Here is a 23,418-nt window from a genome sequence, read left to right as displayed (position 1 = left end):
CATTCCATTATTACAACGTGGACGGCATAGCTAGGAGCCATTACGCATCGTGAATCATTACAGTAGAGGAAAGACGAATGTAGGGATAAGTGACCATGGTGCGACCAAGCTATCAACTGGACACCTTGGACTTGGACTTGGATTCGGCAATGTCGACCTCTTGACTGCTGGTACTGCCGTTTTGAGAGGAAGATTGGGACAAACCGCTCTCCGACGTTGAGAGATTCGGCGCTTGATACGATCGGGGGTTGGTGGAACTGGAGCCCACGGGCGAGGACGTGTTTGCAACTCGTTGGTCCAGTGCTTTCAATGCAAGGGCGCTAGGGGGTTAATGCGATGAGCCTACAGAATCCATCGAGAGCAAGTTTTAACACACCGTCTTCTCTCGGCTTCCGCTCTGGCACCTCCGGGAACTTGAGTATAACCATTGGCTTCAATGTCACCATATGATTTGGGGATGAGGCGCAATCGCGTCGCGAGGCTGTACACTTTGTCTCCAAGAATTGAGAGGGGATAGCTAGGGTAAGGTTAGCATGTTGTGGAGTCCCGAGTGCATATGGTCTGCGTACTGGACAAATGGAGGGAACCAAGACACAAGTGAAAAGGTCTCGCTGCGATCTCCGTATGTCGTCCCGCTGATGTCACTTGCGTGTTTCTTGTAGAAGCGAAGGTAGATCCAGCTGACGAACCATCCAAATTGGATGATTATCCATGGGCATTGGAAGCCAATGATGCACATGACCGTTGATAGTCCAAGATATGCCATGGGTAATGTCTGTGCTGGAGTTGAGCACAGAGAGCGATATGGAATCGATAGCACAGTACCTTCACTCGCGCTCGAAGAACACCCATGACCTGGACGTGATACTCGGGTATGATTTGTGTGAAAGCGACGAGGACTCCGATGTGCATGGCCATTTGACCATGGTATTTCATTCCGAATCTGAAAGACGCGATAATGAGTGTCACTCAGAGCCCTCGAACTAGATGACGTACAGGAACAGCTCTGGCTTTCCAAACAAAAGGTACTCAATCCAATTTACCGCAAAGGTTATTAGGTTGGAAAACACAATCGTGACGACGATGAACTTGAGAGTTTCGATGCTGCCCCATAGCCGTTCCAAGTAGCGGAGAGAGGGGGGAATGAAGATGATTGAGAAGATGAACTAGGGTCCCGATGAGTTGTTTATTTGGGCACACGACGAGAGGTAGGCTCACCCCCAATATTGACGCCTCTAGCAAGGCAGACGTCAGGAAGACCCATGGCGTGAATAGACATGAGCCGGGTATCATAGTCATGTAATAGGCTGCATCCGACGCTAGCCCTCTCCACCAGCACCATCCATAAACCGCCGAGGAGATGATGATCGCGCCCGTGTATGCCTTGGTCACAGGCGGTGTCGACTGAATCAAGGCGAACGGTGAGGAAAGTAAGGCCATGGTCGAACCCTAGGCGTAGACGTCGTCAACTGGGACGACTGGGACAGCGACCGCGAACTGATGAGGCGTTGCGGGAATAAAGTATTTTCGGGGGTCGCTTGAACGTCGCCGCTAAGGCACGTGCAACCATTCCCCTTTGAGCACACGCCGAGCCCGCGGTTCGCACACACACTCCTTGATCTCAAACGCCCATGTCCTCACTTCGTTCCTGTGGGCCACGACATGTCTTCAGAATACGACTTTAGGCCAGGCGGGGGTCTTAAATTGAAGGGTGTGGTTGATGGTGGTATTGTGAAGAAGTGCGTACACTCCTCTTTAAAGCGGCTACACTTAGACTAATGCATAAGTTAGGAAGAAGAAGAAGTCGAAATCCAAGTCTGATGATGCAGACAAGAAGATTGAACGGGAAAAGATCAAGGAAATGCTCCAATCCGAGGATCTTGTCCAGACATCCTCTGGCAGTAGCAGCCGAAATTCGCCCAGCGTAAACCCGGAAAGCTCTTCCTCGCGCAAGACGGAGGCTGAGAAACGGTTCGAAGAGGTTCAACGACAGAGGGTGCGTCCGGGCTTCTTCTGCATTGGACATGAGCTTACCGAGAATCTTACAGTTGGCTCAACGTGTCGCGAAGCTTGCAAAGAAGACGCACAAGGACCGCGTCGCCGAGTTCAACAGTCATCTGGAGTCCCTCAGTGAGCACCACGACATCCCCAAAGTATGTTTGTGGTCATTCTCTATATTTCAAGACCTTTCTGAACGTAGCTTGAAACCAGGTCGGACCTGGCTAAGGCGTGCCATTACCCTATTCCTTTGCCCTGGTCTCAGTGTATATACACCTTTGTGCTTGCTTTCTTCAATCGATTCTCTATACCAGTCTTCTGCCGTCTCCACCGCTCGCGAGCAACCGACCTGTGTCCCGTTGGTTTACCGAATAACGCGACAAATTCCCTGAGTTTAAATTGGGCCGGAAGGTGCCTGAAATAGGTATTGTAGTATAATATTTGTTCCAGGGATGTAAATGTGACAGTATCAAACTGTGATCTCCCAACTTTCTCCACACGCCCTTTGCTCTCTTACACCCACATCACTCCACCGTCGCGTCGTTTTCGACGCTGAAATGTCTTCTGCAGAACCCAAACCACACATATGTCCACCGTCTAATGCAGTTCACCCAAGCGACCGTTGGGAGTCGCTCTTCATCTACTCCTTCCTCTGTAAATTCACCAATCTCAGAGGAAAGGAGGGTTTGGAGACACCTATGGAGTGCGTGTTCCGTCCATTTTAATGTTTTCGCCGCTGACAGCGCGACGTGTTGCATACAGTCTAGAGGAAGCCCTAATGTCTAAAGAGCCTCACCCAATCTTGACACAGCTTCTAACCACCTTCGTCCTAAATCTCAAACCTCAGACGCGTAATTTGAGGTGAATGCACGTTCAGAGACGTCTATCTGACTAGCAAATGCTTAATGTCGTCTTCGCGGTCTCAGCGCGGATCAAATATCCACCACCGTGGCTAGCGTGCTGTCCGAATTTCTCAAGACCAACGAAAGAACTGTGTTCTGGGACAATGATCTCCACCGCAACGTCGACCCCTTCGAGGGTCGACAAAGCGGCTTCTTCTCCGCCGACTGGGACTTCAAAGTGCGTCGATGGATTATGCTGGCCCTGTTCGGCCTGGTCGAACTTTGGATCCTGACACCTCCGTCTCCTTTCACCCAGCTCAAAGTCCTCCGCGTGTTAGTCGAGCTGCAGCTCACACACGCTCCTTCCATTAAAGCGACCATCGATCGCGCTTGGGGAATTGTGCATAACAAGCACAAGAAGGGCCAAGCCACAGAACCTAAGCCAGAACCCTCAGACCCCAAAAGCCAGGAAAACCTCCAACTTCTACCTGTCGGCCAGGACAGTTCGCGAAAACGATACTGGATTGCAGATGGTCCGTGCACATTTGTTCTTTTCTCTTTCTCGCCGAAATTAGTATTTGCGTGTATTTGCGGTTCTGTTCCATGATCTCTTCGCTTTCACGGTGAATGCGCACCGGACCTTGCCGTTGGAAATATATCCCCCCAGTATCAGGATTGGTACTAACGTGTTTTTGTCCCCCTTTAGATTCACCTCGTGTATGGGCTTCCACCAACCCATGGAAAGTGACTGCCACATTCCAGTCCGTCTCCTCAGACCGGGACAGTTATCTCGCTCTCATTGAAGAGTTGAAGAAGGCCGCCCCACCCGTGCCGAAGAAAGGCCTGAAACTGTCGAAACTGGAGCAGTCCCACAACAATTTGATTGCGACCCTAGAAGGTCGCATAGAGGCCATTGATGCCGAACTAACGGTATGGCATTACTGTCAAGGTTAAGCTCGCCGATCGATTGTTCACGTCGAGACCTTAGCGCGTTGCCAAAGTTCGCAGAAAGATGGAGCAGAAACGGATACTGCTCGCACAGGCCGAGCTGCGGGAAACCCGTACCCGCACACGCACCAAGCGCCCGGTGTATACCTATGACAACGACTTCGACAGTGAGGTAAAAGTGCTCTATTCAATTATGTGACGTGGTTTATTTATCCCTTTGGTAATCATCAGGACGAAGGCGACGAATATAGATATCAAGACGATATGGAGGAGGACAGTTTCTCTGGCGGTTCACGGCGGCGCCGGCAGGCTGCTACGACGGCCACTCGACGTTCCAGTCGTGTAACGAAGTCCTCGTATCGGGATCATTCACCGGCGGACTCATGGCAGAATTGGAGAGGCGAAAGACGGTCAACGCGGTCGGGAGGGTCACAATTCGACGACGACCGCGCCCCCAAACGAGCCAAGACGGAGGAGAGCACCGTCAGCACCGAGGGTTCGACATCTGGGGTTGCATCTAGCGGTCTAAAAATCAAGAATTCTGGTGCAGCGGCTCTCAAACCTACAGAGATGGCTGTGGAACAAATTCCGGGGAAAAAGAGGTCCAAATTTTGGGTTTATGCCGTGGAGCCAATTCCAGGGGAGGGTGAAGATTCGTCGCCAGGTGGTCCTGTGGATACGATTATGAGCGGGGACGATGCCCCGTCAACACACGCCTCGAAGAATGGTGCAGTCAACTCGGCGAGCACCACGGCCGTTGACGAGGCTGAATGGACTCAATCCAATGGGCGCAGCAAGAGCGAGATGAGCTATGATGCCAGCATGGATGGCAGTCTTTCGCCCATGGCCGTGGACGATTCGTGATCCTTTGGACTTTGCTTTCGACGTGCGCTTAACTTAACATCTCTCCTAGTCATACGTTTTTCTTGACCATCATCCATTTCACCTGCACATAACTTAGTTGCATATTCACTCACATATCATAAAATATCGTAGTCTGTAGTCACAATCTCTGGATATATATAGCACTTCATCCTCTCCAGCAATCAATAGACAGTGTTTATAATGACGATTCGAGATACAGTATTGTGGACTTGGAAGACCGGGGCCAAGTCGACCAGCAACGTAAAAGGAAAAGGAAAGTGATCGGCCAATCAAATGGCGAGGTTCGGTCAATTGGGCGGAAATGTTAAAGTTGGCCATCTTGCCCAGAGCACATATCCTTCGCTGAGCCTTTCCTCAGCTTGTCTCGAGTTCTCCCCCTTTTCACTGGCCCGATGCTATCCAGCTCGGCCAGGACTGTTCTTGCACGACATTCTGCAAGACAGTTGTACAGGTTTCGTGGCTGTCTCGTCCACCAACAGCGACACCGGCACCAGGTTCAGCGTACTTTGGCCACCCACGTCCAACGCCACCTTCCAGCATCGCTCGATGACAAGGCTTTGGTAGCGCTGTTTGACCAGCCAAATGGCTCGAAGCTGCGTTCACCCTTCAACACGACAGGGCTCTTTGGTCATCCGAACCTAACCCATCCCCGCGCTCTCGTGTCATTGGCGGAATCCACTCTCGTTCGAGCCCAGTTGCTCACACAACGGATATTGGAAGCGGGAAAGTCGGAACATGAGCTCGCAAAGGTCGTCAAGAATCTCGACCGTCTCAGCGACATGCTGTGTGGGGTCATTGACCTTGCCGAGCTCGTTCGAAATGCTCATCCCGACCGACTGTGGGTTGAGGCCGCCAACCACGCCTACGAGACTCTATGCGAGTTCATGAACGTGTTAAATACACATACGGGTCTCTATGAGGTGCGTTCTCATTCCAGTCAAAGCTCTACGGACAACTCAATCCTTCCAGGTCCTCAAACAAGTCCTATCCAACCCCACGCTCGTGAACTCACTCAGTCCGGAGGCCTACCAAACAGCCCTCATTTTCTGGCGTGATTTCGAAAAGTCTGCAATAGATCTACCCCCTGCGCAACGTAACAAATTCGTTTCACTATCTTCCGACATTCTCGTACTTGGGCGCCAATTCCTGGAAAATGCGAGCACCCCAAGACCTCCGACGTCTATCAAGGCTTCGGATTTGGCTGGACTGAAGGACAAGGGGATGGGGGTCCGGCTACAACTGCAAGCCCAGTTTACGAACAGGGATCTGCAGATCTATCCTGGTTCCCTGCAGGCGCATATGATCATGCGGTCTGCGCCTAACGAGGAACCGAGGCGAAGGCTGTACCTTGCGGCCAACTCTAGTACCCAGGAGCAGATAGAAGTTCTAGAGGCACTATTGAAGAAGCGAGCAGAGCTTGCCCAGCTGGTTGGAAGGGAAAGTTTTGCTCACATGACACTTGACGACAAGATGGCCAAAACCCCAGGTATGCCCAAAATACAAATTCTGAGAAATCGAAAACTGACGGAACCAACCCAGATAATGTTACTAACTTCCTCGACGCACTAATTGACCACACACGACCCTTTGCGAGGAGCGCCCTACGCACCCTCGCACAAAGAAAACAAGCACACCATGGACTATCTTCACTACCTATCATACAGGCCTGGGACCGCGACTTCTATTGCCCTCCGGATCCACCAGCGCCACCGATCCCCCTTCCGCCATTGACTCTTGGAACTGTATTCATGGGCCTCTCCCGGCTGTTCCGCCACCTCTATGGTGTTTCTCTTCGCCCGGTACCTTCTGCTTCCGGCGAAGTCTGGCATACAGACGTTCAGAAGCTCGAAGTGGTCGATGAAGACCAAGGTATCATTGGGTGGATTTACGCGGATCTCTTTGCCCGGCGAGGCAAAGCCAGTGGAGCAGCTCATTACACAGTTCGATGTTCAAGACGGACAGATGACGATGACGAGCAAGGTGATGGGATGTTTGAAGGCGCGGAGCTGCAGATCCTGGAGTCGCAGGAATTCGAGGCTGTGAAGCGACACAGACTTCCTAACCAGGAGGGTGTCTTCCAGCTGCCTTTGGTGGTCTTGCTCTGTGAATTTACAAGGCCAACTGTATCCAAGGGTGGCACTATTCTCGAATGGCACGAAGTGCAAACTTTGTTCCACGAAATGGGCCATGCCATGCACTGTGAGTGAATTTGATTAAATTACTAGACAACTTAATTGACAGGGCCCCCTAGCCATGCTTGGTAGAACAGAGTACCAGAATGTCTCCGGTACACGCTGTGCCACCGACTTTGTCGAACTCCCTTCCATTCTCATGGAGCACTTCCTCAACTCCCCCGCCGTCCTTTCCCTCTTCGACGCCGATGGCACTTCAACACTGCGTCAAATTGGTAACCACCATCACGACCCTTGCCACGCCATCGACACCTACTCCCAAATCATGCTCGCGGTCGTAGACCAAATTTACCACTCACCCACCGTCCTCGACCCTTCATTCGATTCTACACGGGAATACGGGAACCTGCAAAACACGCGCGGTCTTATCCCGTATGTGCCTGGCACTTCCTACCAGACTCAGTTTGGCCATCTTTTTGGATACGGTGCGACGTACTACTCGTACCTGTTCGATCGCGCCATTGCCTCCAGAGTGTGGTCCAAGGTCTTTTCCAAGGATCCTTTGGATAGGGAATTGGGCGAGAAGTACAAGAGAGAGGTACTACGGTGGGGAGGTGCGAGAGACCCTTGGGAGATGGTTGCAACATTGCTTGACGCACCAGAGCTGGCTGCTGGAGATGCAGAAGCCATGAGGGAGGTTGGACGATGGAGGATCGAGGATGAAGTTGGCGTTGGCGGAAGGCATTAAATTGTCGGAGATTTAATAATGCATTGGGACTGTTAGAGTTGCGTACATGTGGTATATCGTATGTGGTATGGTATACACTAGCTAATGATAATGCGACTGAATACAAATACATTGAATATGGTTGGATAGTATGCCTGGTTGATGCGATGAATGTCGAAAGCAAATACAAAGCAAGATGCATGGTTTGATGTTGAAAGCGAAGGGGATTAGGGGATTCCTAGGTTAGATAAGGGATAAGTTATGGAAACCGAAGTGAGATGGGCATATACATGTGTATCATGCCGACGCCGCCAATTCAGCGCAGAGCGCAACGTATTTGGCATGCACTTCAGCCAACTCTCGCCGCTTTGCTTCCTTTTCTGATGGTGACAAGGATGGAACAACGGGCTGTGCTTGGGGTGCCGCTCGCAAAGCCGTCGGACTGGGGCATGGTTGGGAAGTAGGGAAATCAAAGGTGACCGGAGGAGGATACGCGTTTTCAGTGCCCCAGAAGCTCTGGGTGGTGTTGGTTGACAAAAAGGTACTGTGGTCAATAGGATTACCTTGCACTTCAGCAAGTGCAGGCTGACATGTAGGGGTGATGAGATGAGAATCGAAGTCGAAGTCGAAATCCGGGAAAGTTTGTTTCAGGGTAGAGGTTGAAGGTTGCATGGAGTTCAAGGCAGGATCCGAGAACCATTCCGATGGGCCAGCATCAAGATTCACACCGCCTATGTTGGAAAGGTCGATCGAGGGGAATGTAAAAGAGGACGATGGGTCAGATAGAGGCTCGAAAGGCAAATTGGAGATTTCAATCTCCAGGGGAGCGGTCACTTCCTGAGTCTCAACGATGGAGACAGGCGGAGGGATAACAGATGAGAAAGACGCGGAAGGCGAATCCATGAATGACGCCAACCATGCGTTGAGCTCGGGATCAGAAGTGGGGAGGGGCAAGGGATCAGAAACAGCCACTGGGCGGGGTCGGTTGTCTGCGTTTTGCGGCCTCTTGCGGCACGGGGTTCCGTCACTCTCTGATAGCCTGCGCTTCCGCTTCTTCGACACTTCAACGGGAGCGGATGTGGAGGGGGTATCTTCAACGGTAGCCAGACCTTCATTAAGAGCGGCACACTCTGAGAGAGCCGGAGATGGAAGAGAGTTCGACACCCGTTTTGAAGGCGGTGGCGTTGTAGCGGGAGCATCAAGCCTAGAAGCTCCTTCAGCAAAAGAGAAACGTGAAATGTCAAGCCCGGAACATACCTTGGACGCTTCTTGGAGCGCTCAGCGCGCTCGTCATCGGAATCAATAGTAGGGGAGAGTCTTCGCTTGCCAGTAGGCGAAGTCCGTTCGGGCAGGGAAGGTGCAGAGACAGAGGGTGATAGGTGAGTCTGTAATGATAGAGGCGACCGTTCCGGGGAGGGATAAGCCGCCGCCGCTTGTTCTCCTTGAAGCTTTTTGCGTTTCTCGGATTGAAGCTGACGCTTGAGCTCTGGCGTCATGTCTTTCACAGCACTGTCCAACGTTACTGCCAAGCTGCTCTCTGAGACCTTCTGGTACAGAGTTCGAGCATTAGAGGTAACCTGGGCGAACGCGAACTGAAGCTCGGCTGAGAGTCCTGCATCATTGTCGTCGAAGAATTGCTGGGCAGCTTCGACAATCTTGGCGCGCTTGTTGTCGAAGAAACGCTTGCGAACATCATTCCAGCCAATCCGGCGACGAGCATCGACGAACCAATTATCGACATCCTTTCGTGGTGATTTACTCTTAGTCGCGATTGATTCTCGAACTTGGGGGGAGGGATAAGGATTGTGGAGGTTTTGGTAGAGCCATTGGACGGCGGGCGCGATGTAAGCAGGAGAAGCTGGATGATAAAGAAGGGGGATTAGAATAACTCTCAAGGTCTTTGGGACTTTCTTACCATCCGACTTCTCATCCTCAGTTGAAACTGCAACCAGGCTTTCTTCCAAGACCTGATTGAGCTCGGTTGTAGCTGGGTGTGAGAGAGCGTCAACGACACCCGATGACAATGATTCCACTACGGTCGCAAAGCTGTATACGAGATCGAGCGTGTCTTGTGTGAGTTTACTGGAGATTGAATATATTGTTTCGCTGAAAGAGGCCCAAGCAGTGGCGAACGATTCTAGGCCATTATCGGATTCGTTGTTGACGGATTCAAAAAAATCTGTTTCGAACTTGGATAGCTGCTGGCGAATGTCCTCATCTGAGGAGGGGGTGTTGCCGGCGGAGACCATCGTTGGAGAGATGGAGGAGGATGATGGGGAACAAGCATGAGTTGGTTCTGCTCAACAGCACCATCTTCCTCATTTCAAACCCCGCATTGTCTTTGTCGTGAGACGTTTTTGATGTTGTTGATTCCCCTTACCTTCCCTCATCGTATCATTCGAGGCAACATGTGCCAGCATTTTAATTCATTTCGACTAGTCTCGAGAAAATGAAGGATATGCTCGTAGAAAATAGAACACGCAGTGCCTATGGCCTCCAATGTCTGAAGTTTGTCAAGCGCTACATACCCAAGAATGCGCATCAAATTGCTCAGGCTCTTTTACCAATTGTTCTCCAAATGAACCTAAACAAAGCACAAGCATCCAGACTAAGCTTCAGCGTCGAATCCGAGGACGTACGGCACATCGCCTGTCTTACGTTTCTTTGGAGGTTTTTGTGGGCTTGCTCCTAGACCGATTGCTTCCCAGACCCGCCAACTCTTAACGCGATGACCTTCGACCTGCCGGAGGAACTTCAACCCTTTCTGGACGACATAACTCTCTCACTTAGTGTCGTTGCCAACTCTCCATCTCGAGTCCAGAAGGCAGCAGTCAACCTCCAGGGTGTTTATCGCCAGCACTACAATAATGTCTGCAGGAAGTATCTGCAAGCCAACACTCGTACCCTCCAGTCCCAGCCCGAAACTCATACACAGCGTCTCAATGCAATCCGGCGAAGATATGAGACTGAATTCCAGCAACGGCTCTCGCGAATGCAAGGGCAATACCTCGCGACTTCCCAGCGCGAGCAAAGATCCCTTCCCAAGAGGACCCCATTCAATGCTGTAGGTGGTCATGTCTTGTCTATACAACTCACCGTTTACGGTATTCGTAGGAGTATACGCCGCTCCTGGAGAAATACTTTGAATACAACGCATTTCCTCCGTTAAGGGATCGCGAATGGCTTGCGAGAAAATCGATGATGACCCCCCGACAGATCGAAGTCTGGGTATGTAGTTCCTCGCTCATTACAGATCCCTTGATCTTATATCACTGTACATCCCATTACAGTTCCAAAATCACCGTCGCAGGGCCCGAAATGAAGGAAGGCGCCTCGAAAGAATTCCAATGGATAGAATTCCTGTCGAAATATCTCTGGACTCGCTGGAAGAGACGATGGCGCCTTTCCTCGCTCCAAAGTCCAAGCGATCTCCCAGCGTCCATCGCCGTCTTACTCCACCAATCAACTCATCCCACCCTCGTCCCGAGCAAATGTCTGCTTCCACCAGCATAACGACTGTCCTTGACGCGGTGTCTCCGCCTTCATATGCCTTCCCGACGAAATTCTGCCCGTCCTCCCAAAATCGAGACCAGACCTTTCCTTGTAAGCCAAGCGACTTTGGCCTCTGCGCGGAAGGAAGGACGGGGAAGCCGACCAGCAAACTTCGCAAAAAGACATGCTCAATGGCTGCCATTTGCGATTCATTGCTGGTGACGCGTATTGCGGGACCGCCCATTGAAACGGAGTCTGAGAGCCCCTGGCATGCGTCAAGATGTATAGGGCACATCGTTGCCCCTCACCCAGCCCTTGTCCAAACTCCCGCCCCATCTGCATCGCAGCCCTCGCCGGCATCGGCCACTACCACTCATGCCCACTGTCGATCTGCCCCAAAAACCAGTGTAAGACATCGGGATTTCACACCCTACTATCTCCCCAGCGCTCTGCCCTCAAGGGCACTATCCCGATCATCGTCCAATAGTTCCATGTCGTCAGTTAGCTCATTTACTGGGCCAATGACACCAGAAAACTGGCAGAATCCGACCTTGCCTTTGATCCAGGGCGACGACGAGCCTTCACCTTCGCCACAGTTCCTCTCCCGAGCGCCTGCGGGTGTACTCGCGACTGCATTCGATGCCTACGCCCTTTCACCAGTCTCTTTGGTCCCTGGCAAGCTAGCATCAAGCTGAAGAGGTTAGCTAAGCATGGGTGGCATTTGCATATGACCGCCTGTCAAGATGATTTACTATTAGCACTGTTGGGTTCCTGTCGTTGTTGTATCCGTACCCCTGCATTTGTATTTCTACCACGCTACATCGCACTGCATTTCTAAACCCTTTTCGGTATGAAACCTTTGTTTTTTGTCTTACTTCCTTGTTAGCTATGTACTACACGGCTCTACACGGCCTTGGTTATATACACGTTTTCTTTCTCACTTCGCCAAGTTCGGTGCGGAACCAAAACCATCGTGGATTCCGAATGATCCGAAACGAAAACAATTGCCATCACTCCGGGTGGAAGCAAAGCGCATAGGGAAAGGCTTGGCGTGGAACCATGTGGAAATGGTTCACACCGACGCGTCGGTCTGAGTCATATTAGCGTGACATCCGCATCAAACTGTCACGGTCACACTGCGCGTAACGCGCCTCAAATGGGCGGGGTTCCCGACGAAGGGCCCCTCGCTTCTTTCTTCCCCTCTGTCACTCTGCCATCCCGCTGTCACTTCGTGTCCCCATCCCATTCTCCCTCGTTCCCGTCCCAATTTCACTCTGCCAAAGTGTATGAACACGTTGTTTCTGCGTTTCCCCGATCGTGTCGCATTGACCAATTTGATTTAGACGTCGGCATCCCGGGTCAGCGGACGATCCATCGGCAAGTTTCGTTGCTTGTTGTGCATGGCCCTTGCTTCAAGCCCCATAAAGCGAAGACGGACATCCAGTTTGCTTACCATTACTTTACTGACGAATATAAAACCTTTTCTTCTTCATTTCGTTGTGCTTTCGTTGAGTGTTGGACGACCAAGACTACCTCAAGACCCAGAAACCCCAAGACTAGGCGTGAATGGAGTGATATATACATCAACATCAAGTCCAGAAAACCGCAAGTACAACTGTGTGATACGACAATTCAACATCCGTCCCAGTCACAAGAAGATGGACAAGAAGAAACGCAAGAGCAAGGAACGAAGATATTCTGTGTGCAGCAAAACCTTTCCCGAAACGCGAATAATGTGCAGATTGAAAACGAAGATAGCCTGATATGAGTGAGTGAGTGTATATGATCTACAAATATTTGAAATGAAAGGCTTGAAATTTGGCCCTGTCGAACCCTCAAAGCCTCGAGCTTCAAGATGCGCGACGCAACAAAATTAATATGAAAGACTTCCCGGTTGTGCGATTTCCTAGTTTAGCGGTGTGTGGCCGTTTTTAATGTGCATGGCGCCTATCGCGCCTGATCGTCGATGAAAGCGGAATGGTGGTGGTGACGGTGATCCTCTGACTGAATAATGTGCAGGTTATGTGCAAGCGGTCGATCGTGTTTGTGGTTACCGCAAAGGTGTGACTGTCGAGTGTTTACTTTGTGCAAGAGAACATTTTCCTGACGCCTCGCAGTATTGCCCAGAACGCCTGTCAACGAGTTCAGCACCAAGGCACGGGAAACCGCTCGCAATTTGACCGACATACCGCGAAGAATCGTTCATGCACCGGCGGACGTCTGTCTTCGAAATCAAAATCCTTCTCGTCGGCACCGCTTCGCTCATCTTCCTCAAGTTCACGCTTCCTGCGCTACGGCAAAGTCAGCCCTGAAAATGAACGCTCGACGACGAGAACGACCTACAAGAGATTCAGAACCGTATACGACATCATACACCAGGTCGCCTTCGTAGCGGGTGTCGATCGTTCTCTGTTCGACGCGGCATCAAAAGAGTACCACGGGCGGAAGAGAAGAGTTACGTACCATTTTGGGGTCGTCGTCGCTCGGCTGCGGGGCGCCAGCACGGGGGTTTGGGAGGTTTCCGAACCGTATCCTACGGCTTTTGGCAGGCTGGAGGTCTTTGAGGGCGATTTGGGTGCCGTCGCCTGAGGTCATTATGAACGAGAACGAATGGCAGCCGTCCGTGATCTGTGAAAGGCTCATATAGACGGCGTTTTTAACGGTGAAGCGGTTGCGAGTAGAGTAGAGTGGTCGGGTGTATGTACTACGTAGCTGTCGCGTAGCGTAGAGAAGCGCAGAAAGAAAAGACGGCGAGGGTGGGGAGAGGCCAGAGACGACGGAATTCTCTGGTGCTGCGGAGGGCGTTGGTGGTGGGGGTTGAGAAGAAGCCAAAAGGCTCATCCAAGGTAAATATAGTTTTCGACGGCGCCGTTCCAGGGACAATTCCCAAATCGCCATGATTAATTTGTTCAGGGCGAGCCGAGGAGGCCAAGTCGCCGGCTCTGATTGGGGCCACCAGAGAACGGTTTTTCACTGGAATTTGATATGCTGGATCCTTTTTCAGCTAGAGGCGACATGAGGTTTGGTGCGCTCGGAAGTCACCATGGTCATCGAGGGTGCAATCGATCTAACAAGGTTTTTCTGTGTGAAGAAGCTGCACCATAAGTAGCATTTCTCGAGTCAAATTGGACCGAGAGGGTGGGATTTTGCAACGCACATGACGCGGATACATCAACGGCGAAGTGACCTGCGGCCTTGGATCGAGATGGACTGTCGAAAACGGACATACTGCAGCTCTCGCAATCGAGAAGACTGCAGGGTTCGAAAAACTTCTTGTCACGGCTGCCCTGTTAAGACCGAATGGTGCTAACCAATTGCAGGTTTGAGATGGGCTTGGGTTGGGTGATAGATGGAAAAGAGGACGTTTTCTCGGGAGAAGGGTTGGAATATCTGGACCGCCGTTGTAGATGAAAGCTAATCGAGTTCATCCAGGCTTGACAGGTGGTCTGTGTAATCAAAACAGGAAGAAAGGGAGGGGGCAGCGGGTGGAGGAAGGATGTGGAGCGAGGGCTGAGAGCGAGTCGTGCTGGTTGTCCGTGTTGAGCAACTGCCAATGGAGGTGAGTTACTTGCCGCCAGTACTGCCCATGAAGTGGTTGAATTCTCCATGGCAGGTCCTCAGTGCTCCCCCGCCACCGTGACGACCAACACCCTACCACCCCGCCTTTCATCGCCGCGACATGTCCACTACCTTCATTCACCTTCCACCATCCATGTAACTTGAGTCACCGTTCGCTTTTGCACCATTCCGTCACCGTTGGCACACCTCGTCGCATACACCTCTGTCGCATGAACCGCCGTCATCGTCTTGCCATTTGCCAAGAATACGCATCACGATCCACCGACCAGTCAACAAACACCTCGCACGTCCTCACGACACCCAACACCCGCCCTTCCTCGACGAAGAGCCAGACTAGCAAGATAACCGGCGGAGGTTCTTCTCTATCGCTACCCCAGACACAAAAATCGCGACCGCCCGACCTGCCCATGCCCCGTCGACAGCGTCCGTCTGCGCCTCTGGAGGCGTACCACCCCTCCTCCACCTTGTCCATCGCTTGGGAGGGTCGTGATCATCGTTCCTCCAATACCGATGTACGGTTATCGCAATGTCCATCGACCTTGTCTTCCTCATTCCTCGACACTAGCATGGAATAACGCCAAGCATCGTCTCTCCCTGCCCTCGGCTGGCCGGATACTTCTGCAGTTGAGATAGGCATGACACAGGCAGGCTGCGCGATGCGGTATCGCAAAGCCATGCCTACGCGTGGAATTGCCCTCACTGGGATACTTGGACACAACAATCCCTGGTGAAGGGGGTACCATCTTGTGCTTCGGCTTAACGCTTGTCTACCTGTGTCTTGGGATGACACTGGGGTTCAGACGGTCGCCCTCTCCAGGTGCGAACCTGGGTTCCCGTCAAGAACTATTCATGCTAACCGTATAAATTAGCAAGCGTAACTTCACCGGGAGAACATGGACCTCACTGGAGATATACCGTCGGTGGGCATCTGGCGCTGGAAAGACGGACCCGGTCGCTCGATGGTGGCCAGGGCGCTTCTTTGACAGGTAAGGACGCAACATCTTCCATCTGGACTCGGAGATGGACTTCTTAGGCGCACCTATCCTATGCAACTCATAGGTACAACGTTTGCGCATTAAAGGCCGCTGTTGCGCAGCAGGCTTCTTGTGCGGCTGAAGCCGCTGGGCTACTGGAAGACTATGTGGTCCGAACTTCGAAAGCTTCGGGCAGTACGGATGTGGCGTTCCAGCATCCAGTCTGTGGAGGCGCTTCTAACCAAACGATACACGATAAGCGCCAGTAGGGGATTCAACTGACCTGAAACTCACCTATATAGACTCAGTGGTATCACAGACGAATGTAGTAGCGGATGGTATGTCGCTGCTTTCGTCTCGGCCTAGTCATTCTTGCTGAACCTTTCGACAGACGAGGCCCAGGCCAGATGAAAGGGGTCTAATCGGACTGTTCTTCGAGTGGCTGAGCACGTTGCGTCCTCGATAGAGTCTGTTCGGCGGTTCCTCAGAAAACTGTTCACCAAGACTACAAGGTTGCGACACCTCGACCAGCTGACAGAAGGTACGGCCGATGTGTGGGGCCTCCAATACGAGCCAGGGCAGCCGTTTATTGGTTCACGGCCAGTGCGCCTGAATTGGGAGTCATCCAGGTTCAAGGCAAACTGGAAAGACACTGTAGTCTTTCGATTCGTGAACGTCCGGTTGGGCTCGGCGGACTTTCCACCTCTTAAACTTGCTCAGAGAGGCTGACACTTCGGACGGCGTCTTATGAGTCATCCAACAGCAAGAGAAGGGAGGCACCGCTGTTACTCACCTCTCCGACTGACTTCGAGCTCGACAAACCGTCACCCACCTCTCGCCATCCTTCCCCTGGATTCTCTCCTGGAATATCCCTTGAATGCTTCAAAGCGCCGTCAACGTCGGTCTTTATCTCTTCAGTTCGGTGCGTCGATTCCCGTTTATTTAATCGGTTTCCGAGTCAACCCTCTCCCTCTTCTTCAAGACCTTCTCGCGAACGTCGAGGTATGGTGTGCATTTGTGCTTCAGAAATCGGGGTTGCCGCCATAGGAAAATGCGGAAAAACAGACAGGATGATGAGTGCAGAGAATGGAAAACCGGCGGCGCGGTGGCTGGCTCAAATCCACCCGCCTCTCCACCATCAAAACATCGGCTTCACAGGAGTGACACATCTTCTCGTCTGGCTGCAACGAGCATCCTTGTCGACTCCGGGTGGAGGCTTGGTGGAAGCGCGGAAAGTGAGTGGACTGGGGGAGGATACCTAACTACGCGAAGAATTCATTCCAAAACTGCCCCGTCTCATCAAGACAATCTTATTTCGCCCCCTTGAAGCATGGTTTGTGCTTACCCCGGCATCCTTTCTCCTTTATCTAGTTCAGTCATTCAAATTGCCTGGTGTCCGTGGTGTCCCGAGGTCTCGACGTGATTGCTTCGACGCTCCAGGACCATCGAGACTTCAACTTGGTGCTCCAGCTACTTGCATTTTTGCAGCGACAGAGGGGGCCCAGACATGCGGCCATTCTAATTTTTCAACTACCGATATGTCACACCTTCCCCTTCTTATGCCCCCAGTTCTGTGGTCCGAATAATCCAGCTTCGTCTCATTGAAGACCGTGTCAGGCTGCCTACACCCGGTGGACGTCCCGTGCCCCTTGCCTCGAGTTACGAGTTATCACTCTCTACGACGTTTTCCTTTCCGACGCCACTCCTGTTTGACTGGGAAAGAAAGGCTGCAGTGACTAGCCACAAGCAATACCGTGAGCCAGAAACCCTCTAAACTTATCCCTTGAAGTCGTCATCTTCCTCTCCGTCGCTTCGCACTCGGATTGCCTTACAATACGTGGAGCGCATCTCTCGAAGTCCCTGACGTCGAATATGATGACTTGCTGGGTACCTCACGTACGCTTTAGCTGATTGTTCTTTAGCACCAGGCCCCGAGCCACTGTGCTTCGAGGATGCCTGTGCCTAGTAATTTGACGCACTGCATATGGAGGGAGGTCTAAGAATCTGGCGACGAAAACCAGTACTCCGACCTGTAATTCCAAACAGTAAGCAACGACCAATGTCGTCCAGTCTCGCTTCTCCACTGGCCTATCCCCCAGACCCGGTTCTCTCAGAAAGCGCGAAGTGAGATACAAAAAGCATCATAGTTTGCATGCATAGGTATGTTCGACATAGTGTGACAATCTAAACTACTAACTTCTAATGGTACAGCTAGGGTAAATAGCGAATAAATCAAAGCGACAATGGACGATAGTATGCTGGATGGCTAGAAATACAATTGCGAGGAGTTTGGTTTGCGAAACAAGTGCGACAAAATGAAGATCGAAAGCGAAGATCGAAAGCATAGCGACAGCAAAGCATGGAGGGTATCAACGACGTGGGGTATATAGCAGCGTGGGTCCAGCAAAGGATCAAGGGGCGGAGATTTCGGCGCGAATGGCTTGGGCTCTCGCTTCAAGTTCCTCGAGCTCCCTGCGCTTGGCTTCACGTTCCTGTTCAGACAACGCTTTGGATGTCGACAACATCGGATGCGAAGGAACTTGAATCGACGCGGCCACGGCAGTACCCGTCGAGCACTGGCCAAACAAGCCAGAGAAGTCGAGATCAGGATCGGAGATGTTGGACCATAGCGATGGGTCATGGAGGAAAGCAGAGCTCTGAGTGTCCGGGAAAGATTGCGATATCACGTCCAATGCGGGCAACGGAGTTGCATGGACATAAATGCTGGTTGAGCTTGGGAACGTATTGGTCGGTTCTGAGTGAGTGGTATTAGTTAAGGGTGTTGCACTGCAGATCACAGGACTTACGAAGCGGTGGAGGAAAATCATTGGCCATCCACGAGAAGGTTTGATCGAGTGTGGTAGCCTCAGGGTCAACGTTGACCTGTGTGGCAGCCGGTACTTCAAGTGGCTCGATAACATTGAGCTCAGCTGCTGGTGCTAATCGTAATGGTCAGTCGAGGCGTGGGCATAATAAACAAGCAGATTTCTTACTGGGCGCGGCAGGAGCCGAGGGAGGGAGATCAGGGATGAGAGGGAAATTGAACAGTTGAATATCGAGAGGGGCGTTGGAATCCGGAGCGTCGACCGTAACGGGTGGGGGGATATCTCCAGTGAGTGTCAGTTCAGGAGAAGAGAGAACATGTTCACGGAACCATTGGTCCCAGTCTTCGCCGCTGGCGGTGGGGAAAGGGTCCGAAACAGTCTGTGGACGTATTTGCGGGCGCTTTGCTGCAGGATGCTGGAAGCCATCGGATAGGCGTCGTTTCCGTTTGCCTGTGGATCTCGACGTGTCCGTTGCGGTGAACTGGGGAAGCGACGATGGTTGGGGCGATGGAGCCGCGGAAAACTCCGAGAGCTCTTCTTGAGTGGAAGCGGCTGGTGAAGGCAGTCCCTTTTCAGGACTGAGTTCGCGACGAATGGATTGAGACCTATCAGTATAATCAGCGAAAGCTCCTGTGAGTGTATAGAGCACATACCGAGGTCGCTTGCAAAGCGGGGTAGAGGAGATTTCGTCGTCACTTTGCAACGAACGACGACGCTTGCTACCCAAGGTTGGCGAGTTCCCACGGAGAGTAAACTCAACGACGGTCGCAGGCGGCGAGGCTAATACCTCGGCAACGGAGGCAGGCGAACGTTCGGGAGAGGGATACGCGTGACGAGCACGTTCGCTATTGGTGCGAGAGCCCCTTTCTTTTTCTCTTTTCCTGGCCTTCTCGTTCTTCAGCTGCTCCTTTAAGGTTGGTGTCATGTCCCTGACAGCCACGTCCAACTTATCAGCCAGTTTACTCTGAGCGAACTTTTGGTCGTATAGCGCGGTCGCACGTCCAAGAATGGCCGCGAATTCGCCTTCGATATGGGGGTCCAAGACGTCTGATTCCGATGGAACCAGCTCCATGTTGAAAAACACAGATGCAGCTTGAAGTATCTTTACTCGCTTGTTGCCAAAATGCTTGCGACGCAGATCGTTCCAGCCAATGCGTTTGCGGGCGTCGATAAACCATGCGTCGATATCCTTGGTTGAGGCACCTGTTTCAACAGCAATCTCCGCTCGCATCTGCGAGCTGGGATAAGGATTATGACAATTGTTTTTTAGCCATCGAGCACATGGCTCGATATACGAGGGGGTGCGGGACGCATCTGAAGAAGCGATTCAGTGCCTGGAGAACTGTTATAGAGCGTGACTCTCACCTGTGTTCTCGCTGGAAAGGACCAGTAAGGACGTCTTGTCAGAGAGCACTCCATTAATCTCCGTGGCAAATTCATCAGAGATCTGATTTTTCCTGGAGCTCAGTTCGGCCATGGTAGAGGATAGGGCGGCAAGGGGTGTCGAGAAGTCGTATAAGAGATCCAGTGTTTCGTCGTCTAGAGACTCATGGCAGGATTGGGCAAATGCATCGAAGTTGGCGCAAGCGCTCAGAAAGGAAGTGAACGTGTTCGACTCTCCTCGAAGCAAAGAGAGAAAGTCCTTGCGCAGCGCTTGTATGGTGTTTCTGACGATGTCGTTGGGGTTGTTGGCGCCTGCTGTGCCTCGGGTGAAACCCATTGCTACAAAACGGCTGTTGGATAGGTTTGTGGGTGCAAGGCTCAACAGTCCTAGGCTCTAGTCTCTAGCAGGGGACGCGATCGGAGCTCAAATTCTATGAGCATTGTTTGCCAAACGCTAACAAATTCCTTTGTCACCTTTGTCATTGTTCAATTTGAGTACTTGCGAACGTAGCGTGTGAAGTCGTCAAATGGCACCCGTACCTTGCACCCATAGCGTGAAAAGAGGGTGCCATAGCTCGCAAACAGTATCTGTTTCCCAGTGCTTTGCTTTAGCTGCGCTAAGTCCGGATCCCTTTGAACCAGTATGGCATACGGCTCGGTATTCAGGTATTTCATCCCCAGATCGAAATTTGAAACTCCGTATTGTTGCGGAACAATCAATTGGCCCCAACTGGCTTCGTGGCCAGGATTGCAGTCTGAGTTAAACATCGTAAAGTGGGTGGGACAACAGCTTGACAACAGCTTCTTCATCTTGGCTCTACACAGCTTGCGCTTCCCTCCCATGGTTGAAGTTCAGAAATCGCGAAAGGACATGTGGCTCCAGCTCTCCCGAGCAAGTCAATCGTGGACACTTCGTGCTCGACAGCGTCCCAGCCAAATCACGTCTTCTTCAGCGTCGTCATCTTCCTACGCCATTCCGCCTTTACAACTAACGATTCCGGACGACTTCATTGCCGATTTATCCCTAACACCCGAGGCCAGAGGGCAAATACTACTCAGGATCAAGGACACAATCATGAAAGTCCACGAGAATGGCTACGCCAATCTTTGCCGGGACTACTCGAAGAAAATCGCAACGCACTCTTTACGCTTCGATGCGCTGGTCATCTCAGGTGCCAGGGACGCGTACCAGCGATCGTTTAATGAGCAACTTTCCCAACTGCAACTGGAAATCGAGAGACTCTCCCACCAATTCCATGCTCCGTCAGCGAAGCGCACCCCGTTCAACTCGGTGAGCCGGTAACAATGAGATCCATTCCCCTTTCTAACCGCTCAATTTCTGCAGGAATATACTCCACTTTTGGAGAAATATTTTGAGTACCATGCCTATCCTTCAGCTCGTGACCGGGAATGGCTTGCGCGAAAAACCATGATGACGACACGACAAATTGAAGTTTGGGTAAGCACTCATTTCTAGGTCTGTCAGAACCCCAACGATAATTTCTATTGTCCAGTTCCAAAATCACCGGAGACGCGCTCGGAAAGAAGGTATCCATTTTGAACGGCTTCCCATGGACCGGCTCCCAGTTCAACTCTCGTTGGAAGACCTGGAAGACAAGCTTTCACCGCTAACCTCGCCTCGAAATCATCGTCACAAGAATCATCGTATTCCAACTCCTCCAGTGAGTATCAACACTTCCCTTGCATCTCGACTCTAATTTCTTCTCGTCAGCCGGAGCGAAGCGCTGCATCACCCGAACCCTGTTTGGGCGTGTCATCTCGTGGAGATTCAATTCTCGACCACACCTACAGCCCACCCCATGCCTTTCCAACGAAATACAACAAAGTCCAGCGGCACGACGACCTCTTTTCATTCCCGCGTGTGGACTGCATTCCCGCGCCTATGTGGGATCGACGGCCCTCCCAGTCTCATTCTGCACCGACGTACACGATTGAACAACTATGCGAAACTCTCGCTTCCATGCGCATTCATGGGCCCGCGATGGATGAAGGCTGTGATCAGCCGAGGCCATGGTATGCTTGTAGGGTTACTGGGCCTATCTCTGCGCCCCATCCTGCTCTGACAAACCCATCGAGGCCGACACTGCGTCTTGCTACAACACGGTCATCGAGCAAGTCTCCTGCACCGCGTCGGGGAAGACAACCTTCTACCCCCATTCCCCAACGTTCCAACCGCCGTCGAGGGTCAACGTCACCCATGACAGCCCTTTCACCATCCTTTCCCAACTCCCGCCGACGCGTCATTCCTCGACTCTCCTCCCACAGTTCCTTGTCCTCTATCGACTCCAGTGACCTGGATACCCCGGATGGTTCACCGCCAATGCCTCCAATCTCAACTCTTCCCCCTGCTGCTGAAAAGGAATCTATACATGATCCTTTATCAGTTGACAGCCCAGTCAACAAGGGTCAGGATTACTGCAGCTATGCCTCTTTTGATTACTGGAGTCTTATGTCTCATCCACCCCTGGGACTGAATTTCTCGGCCCATGGATTGAGATAGCACCATGTGGACGAATCCTCCCTCCTACTTTCCTCCTCATTGCCTCACACCGTCGATCTGAAGGGTCTCACATTTATCGGCTTGCTAGCCCACATCCCTTCTGCAGTACTCCGTTATCGTTGTTCCTAGTTGCCTTGTTTTCGTCGTCCCCTGCATTTGATACCCTAGTCCATTTCATTGTATTTCTACGTCGTGCGTCACAGTATAATTATCTTTCATTTATTTCCGATTAGACTACGCCTTTACAACTCAACATTTCAAACGCGCTGGTCGTGCAGCCTTTGGGCTCTGCTTTCTGTCTCAATCTGAATTTCGAAAGGGCAGGCACTCCATAGATGTGGTGACCGCCCGCTCGGGGACATTGTGAAATTCAAGTTGGCAGACAGAGTCTCACTATAGGAATAGAACTTCTTTCCTCAGTGTCGAAAGGACTCGGAGCCTTGGCTGTGGACTATCGCTGGGTTGTGGGGCCATTCAAGGGAATGTAGGTGGTGACGTTTGCAAGTGGACGGATAGGGCTTGCTGTGGCGCAAGAAATTAGGCACTCTGGTATTGGAGGGGATAGACCGACAAACTTGAAACAATATTTGCTTAGTCTCGACTGACGTTTGTTTGTATTTTGCGTGTTTTGGCTGCTTCTCTCACCCTTCTCTTGACTTCTCGACATTTTTTAGTCAACCATCTGTTCACCCACCTGCCGGACTCGGATGCAGCCCTCAGGCCGTGGCATCCACGTCGCAGACCCGGTCAACAGCTGCTTTGTCGGACCTCGAGCAGCAGGTCGAAGCTAAGCGTGAATTGGAGGAGTTGGAGGCGAGAGCGAAGGCTATCCGCGCCGGGATTCCAACTGCCTGATGTTTTCCGTCGTTTCGCTCAAGCACATCGATGCCCTTATACTATACCCACTGTCATGATACCAGCTATGCTTTCGAGTTTCTTGCTCTCGTCGCTATGTCTTGCACTCGCTTTCTCGCTTTTCCCTCGTGTGGCATTCCGTTGATCTATCCAGGCAACTTCACCCGCATTTGTATTTTTATCTAGAATTGCATTGACTTATTCGAATTTGCATGTCGTAGTTTGTATGCAATTCCGCTAATCCACTCTCTGCCTCC

The 23,418-nt window shown here is 51.8% G+C and overlaps 9 protein-coding genes across 9 annotated transcripts; 5 read left to right on the top strand and 4 right to left on the bottom strand.

Moving 5' to 3' along the window:
• Positions 1-112: 112 nt before the first annotated feature.
• On the bottom strand, positions 113-1,440 carry CC1G_01838 (hypothetical protein; the record flags this gene model as incomplete). The annotated part of the gene is made up of 6 exons (XM_001829106.2): positions 113-320; positions 377-517; positions 570-775; positions 826-943; positions 997-1,166; positions 1,219-1,440. 6 exons carry the CDS (start codon positions 1,438-1,440, stop codon positions 113-115), a joined length of 1,065 nt encoding a protein of 354 aa, XP_001829158.2.
• A 180-nt stretch (positions 1,441-1,620) lies between these two features.
• Positions 1,621-2,316, top strand: CC1G_01837 (hypothetical protein). Its single transcript, XM_001829105.2, has 4 exons — positions 1,621-1,739; positions 1,792-1,996; positions 2,049-2,153; positions 2,212-2,316. The coding sequence occupies exons 1-4, from the start codon at positions 1,663-1,665 to the stop codon at positions 2,224-2,226; spliced, it is 402 nt and encodes a 133-aa protein (XP_001829157.1). The 5' UTR covers positions 1,621-1,662; the 3' UTR covers positions 2,227-2,316.
• A 203-nt stretch (positions 2,317-2,519) lies between these two features.
• CC1G_01836 (hypothetical protein) lies at positions 2,520-4,652 on the top strand (the record flags this gene model as incomplete). Its single annotated transcript, XM_001829104.2, has 7 exons — positions 2,520-2,701; positions 2,761-2,859; positions 2,925-3,078; positions 3,157-3,373; positions 3,547-3,770; positions 3,829-3,960; positions 4,020-4,652. The coding sequence occupies exons 1-7, from the start codon at positions 2,556-2,558 to the stop codon at positions 4,650-4,652; spliced, it is 1,605 nt and encodes a 534-aa protein (XP_001829156.1). The 5' UTR covers positions 2,520-2,555.
• A 322-nt stretch (positions 4,653-4,974) lies between these two features.
• On the top strand, positions 4,975-7,553 carry CC1G_01835 (mitochondrial intermediate peptidase; the record flags this gene model as incomplete). The annotated part of the gene is made up of 5 exons (XM_001829103.2): positions 4,975-4,982; positions 5,077-5,593; positions 5,643-6,159; positions 6,213-6,872; positions 6,925-7,553. The coding sequence occupies 5 exons, from the start codon at positions 4,975-4,977 to the stop codon at positions 7,551-7,553; spliced, it is 2,331 nt and encodes a 776-aa protein (XP_001829155.2).
• A 276-nt stretch (positions 7,554-7,829) lies between these two features.
• On the bottom strand, positions 7,830-9,781 carry CC1G_01834 (homeodomain type 1 mating protein a1-1; the record flags this gene model as incomplete). The annotated part of the gene is made up of 3 exons (XM_001829102.1): positions 7,830-8,736; positions 8,790-9,390; positions 9,448-9,781. 3 exons carry the CDS (start codon positions 9,779-9,781, stop codon positions 7,830-7,832), a joined length of 1,842 nt encoding a protein of 613 aa, XP_001829154.1.
• A 479-nt stretch (positions 9,782-10,260) lies between these two features.
• On the top strand, positions 10,261-11,719 carry CC1G_01833 (homeodomain type 2 mating protein a2-1; the record flags this gene model as incomplete). The annotated part of the gene is made up of 3 exons (XM_001829101.1): positions 10,261-10,596; positions 10,647-10,760; positions 10,823-11,719. 3 exons carry the CDS (start codon positions 10,261-10,263, stop codon positions 11,717-11,719), a joined length of 1,347 nt encoding a protein of 448 aa, XP_001829153.1.
• Positions 11,720-13,102: 1,383 nt separating this feature from the next.
• CC1G_01832 (hypothetical protein) lies at positions 13,103-13,922 on the bottom strand (the record flags this gene model as incomplete). The annotated part of the gene is made up of 4 exons (XM_001829100.2): positions 13,103-13,156; positions 13,214-13,315; positions 13,368-13,433; positions 13,488-13,922. 4 exons carry the CDS (start codon positions 13,920-13,922, stop codon positions 13,103-13,105), a joined length of 657 nt encoding a protein of 218 aa, XP_001829152.2.
• Positions 13,923-17,988: 4,066 nt separating this feature from the next.
• Positions 17,989-20,122, bottom strand: CC1G_01831 (mating-type protein beta 1; the record flags this gene model as incomplete). Its single annotated transcript, XM_001829099.2, has 5 exons — positions 17,989-18,332; positions 18,385-18,516; positions 18,571-19,007; positions 19,056-19,716; positions 19,768-20,122. 5 exons carry the CDS (start codon positions 20,120-20,122, stop codon positions 17,989-17,991), a joined length of 1,929 nt encoding a protein of 642 aa, XP_001829151.2.
• A 504-nt stretch (positions 20,123-20,626) lies between these two features.
• CC1G_13704 (homeodomain mating-type protein) lies at positions 20,627-23,161 on the top strand (the record flags this gene model as incomplete). The annotated part of the gene is made up of 7 exons (XM_002912125.1): positions 20,627-21,076; positions 21,131-21,244; positions 21,300-21,467; positions 21,518-22,211; positions 22,307-22,498; positions 22,727-22,790; positions 22,981-23,161. The coding sequence occupies 7 exons, from the start codon at positions 20,627-20,629 to the stop codon at positions 23,159-23,161; spliced, it is 1,863 nt and encodes a 620-aa protein (XP_002912171.1).
• Between the last annotated feature and the right edge of the window lie 257 nt (positions 23,162-23,418).

Source organism: Coprinopsis cinerea (assembly GCF_000182895.1).
Source record: "Coprinopsis cinerea okayama7#130 chromosome 1 map unlocalized cont3.1, whole genome shotgun sequence".
NCBI classification, from domain to species: domain Eukaryota; kingdom Fungi; phylum Basidiomycota; class Agaricomycetes; order Agaricales; family Psathyrellaceae; genus Coprinopsis; species Coprinopsis cinerea.
Note: the sequence above shows the minus strand (reverse complement) of the source record. Positions and strands in the feature narration are given on the sequence as shown.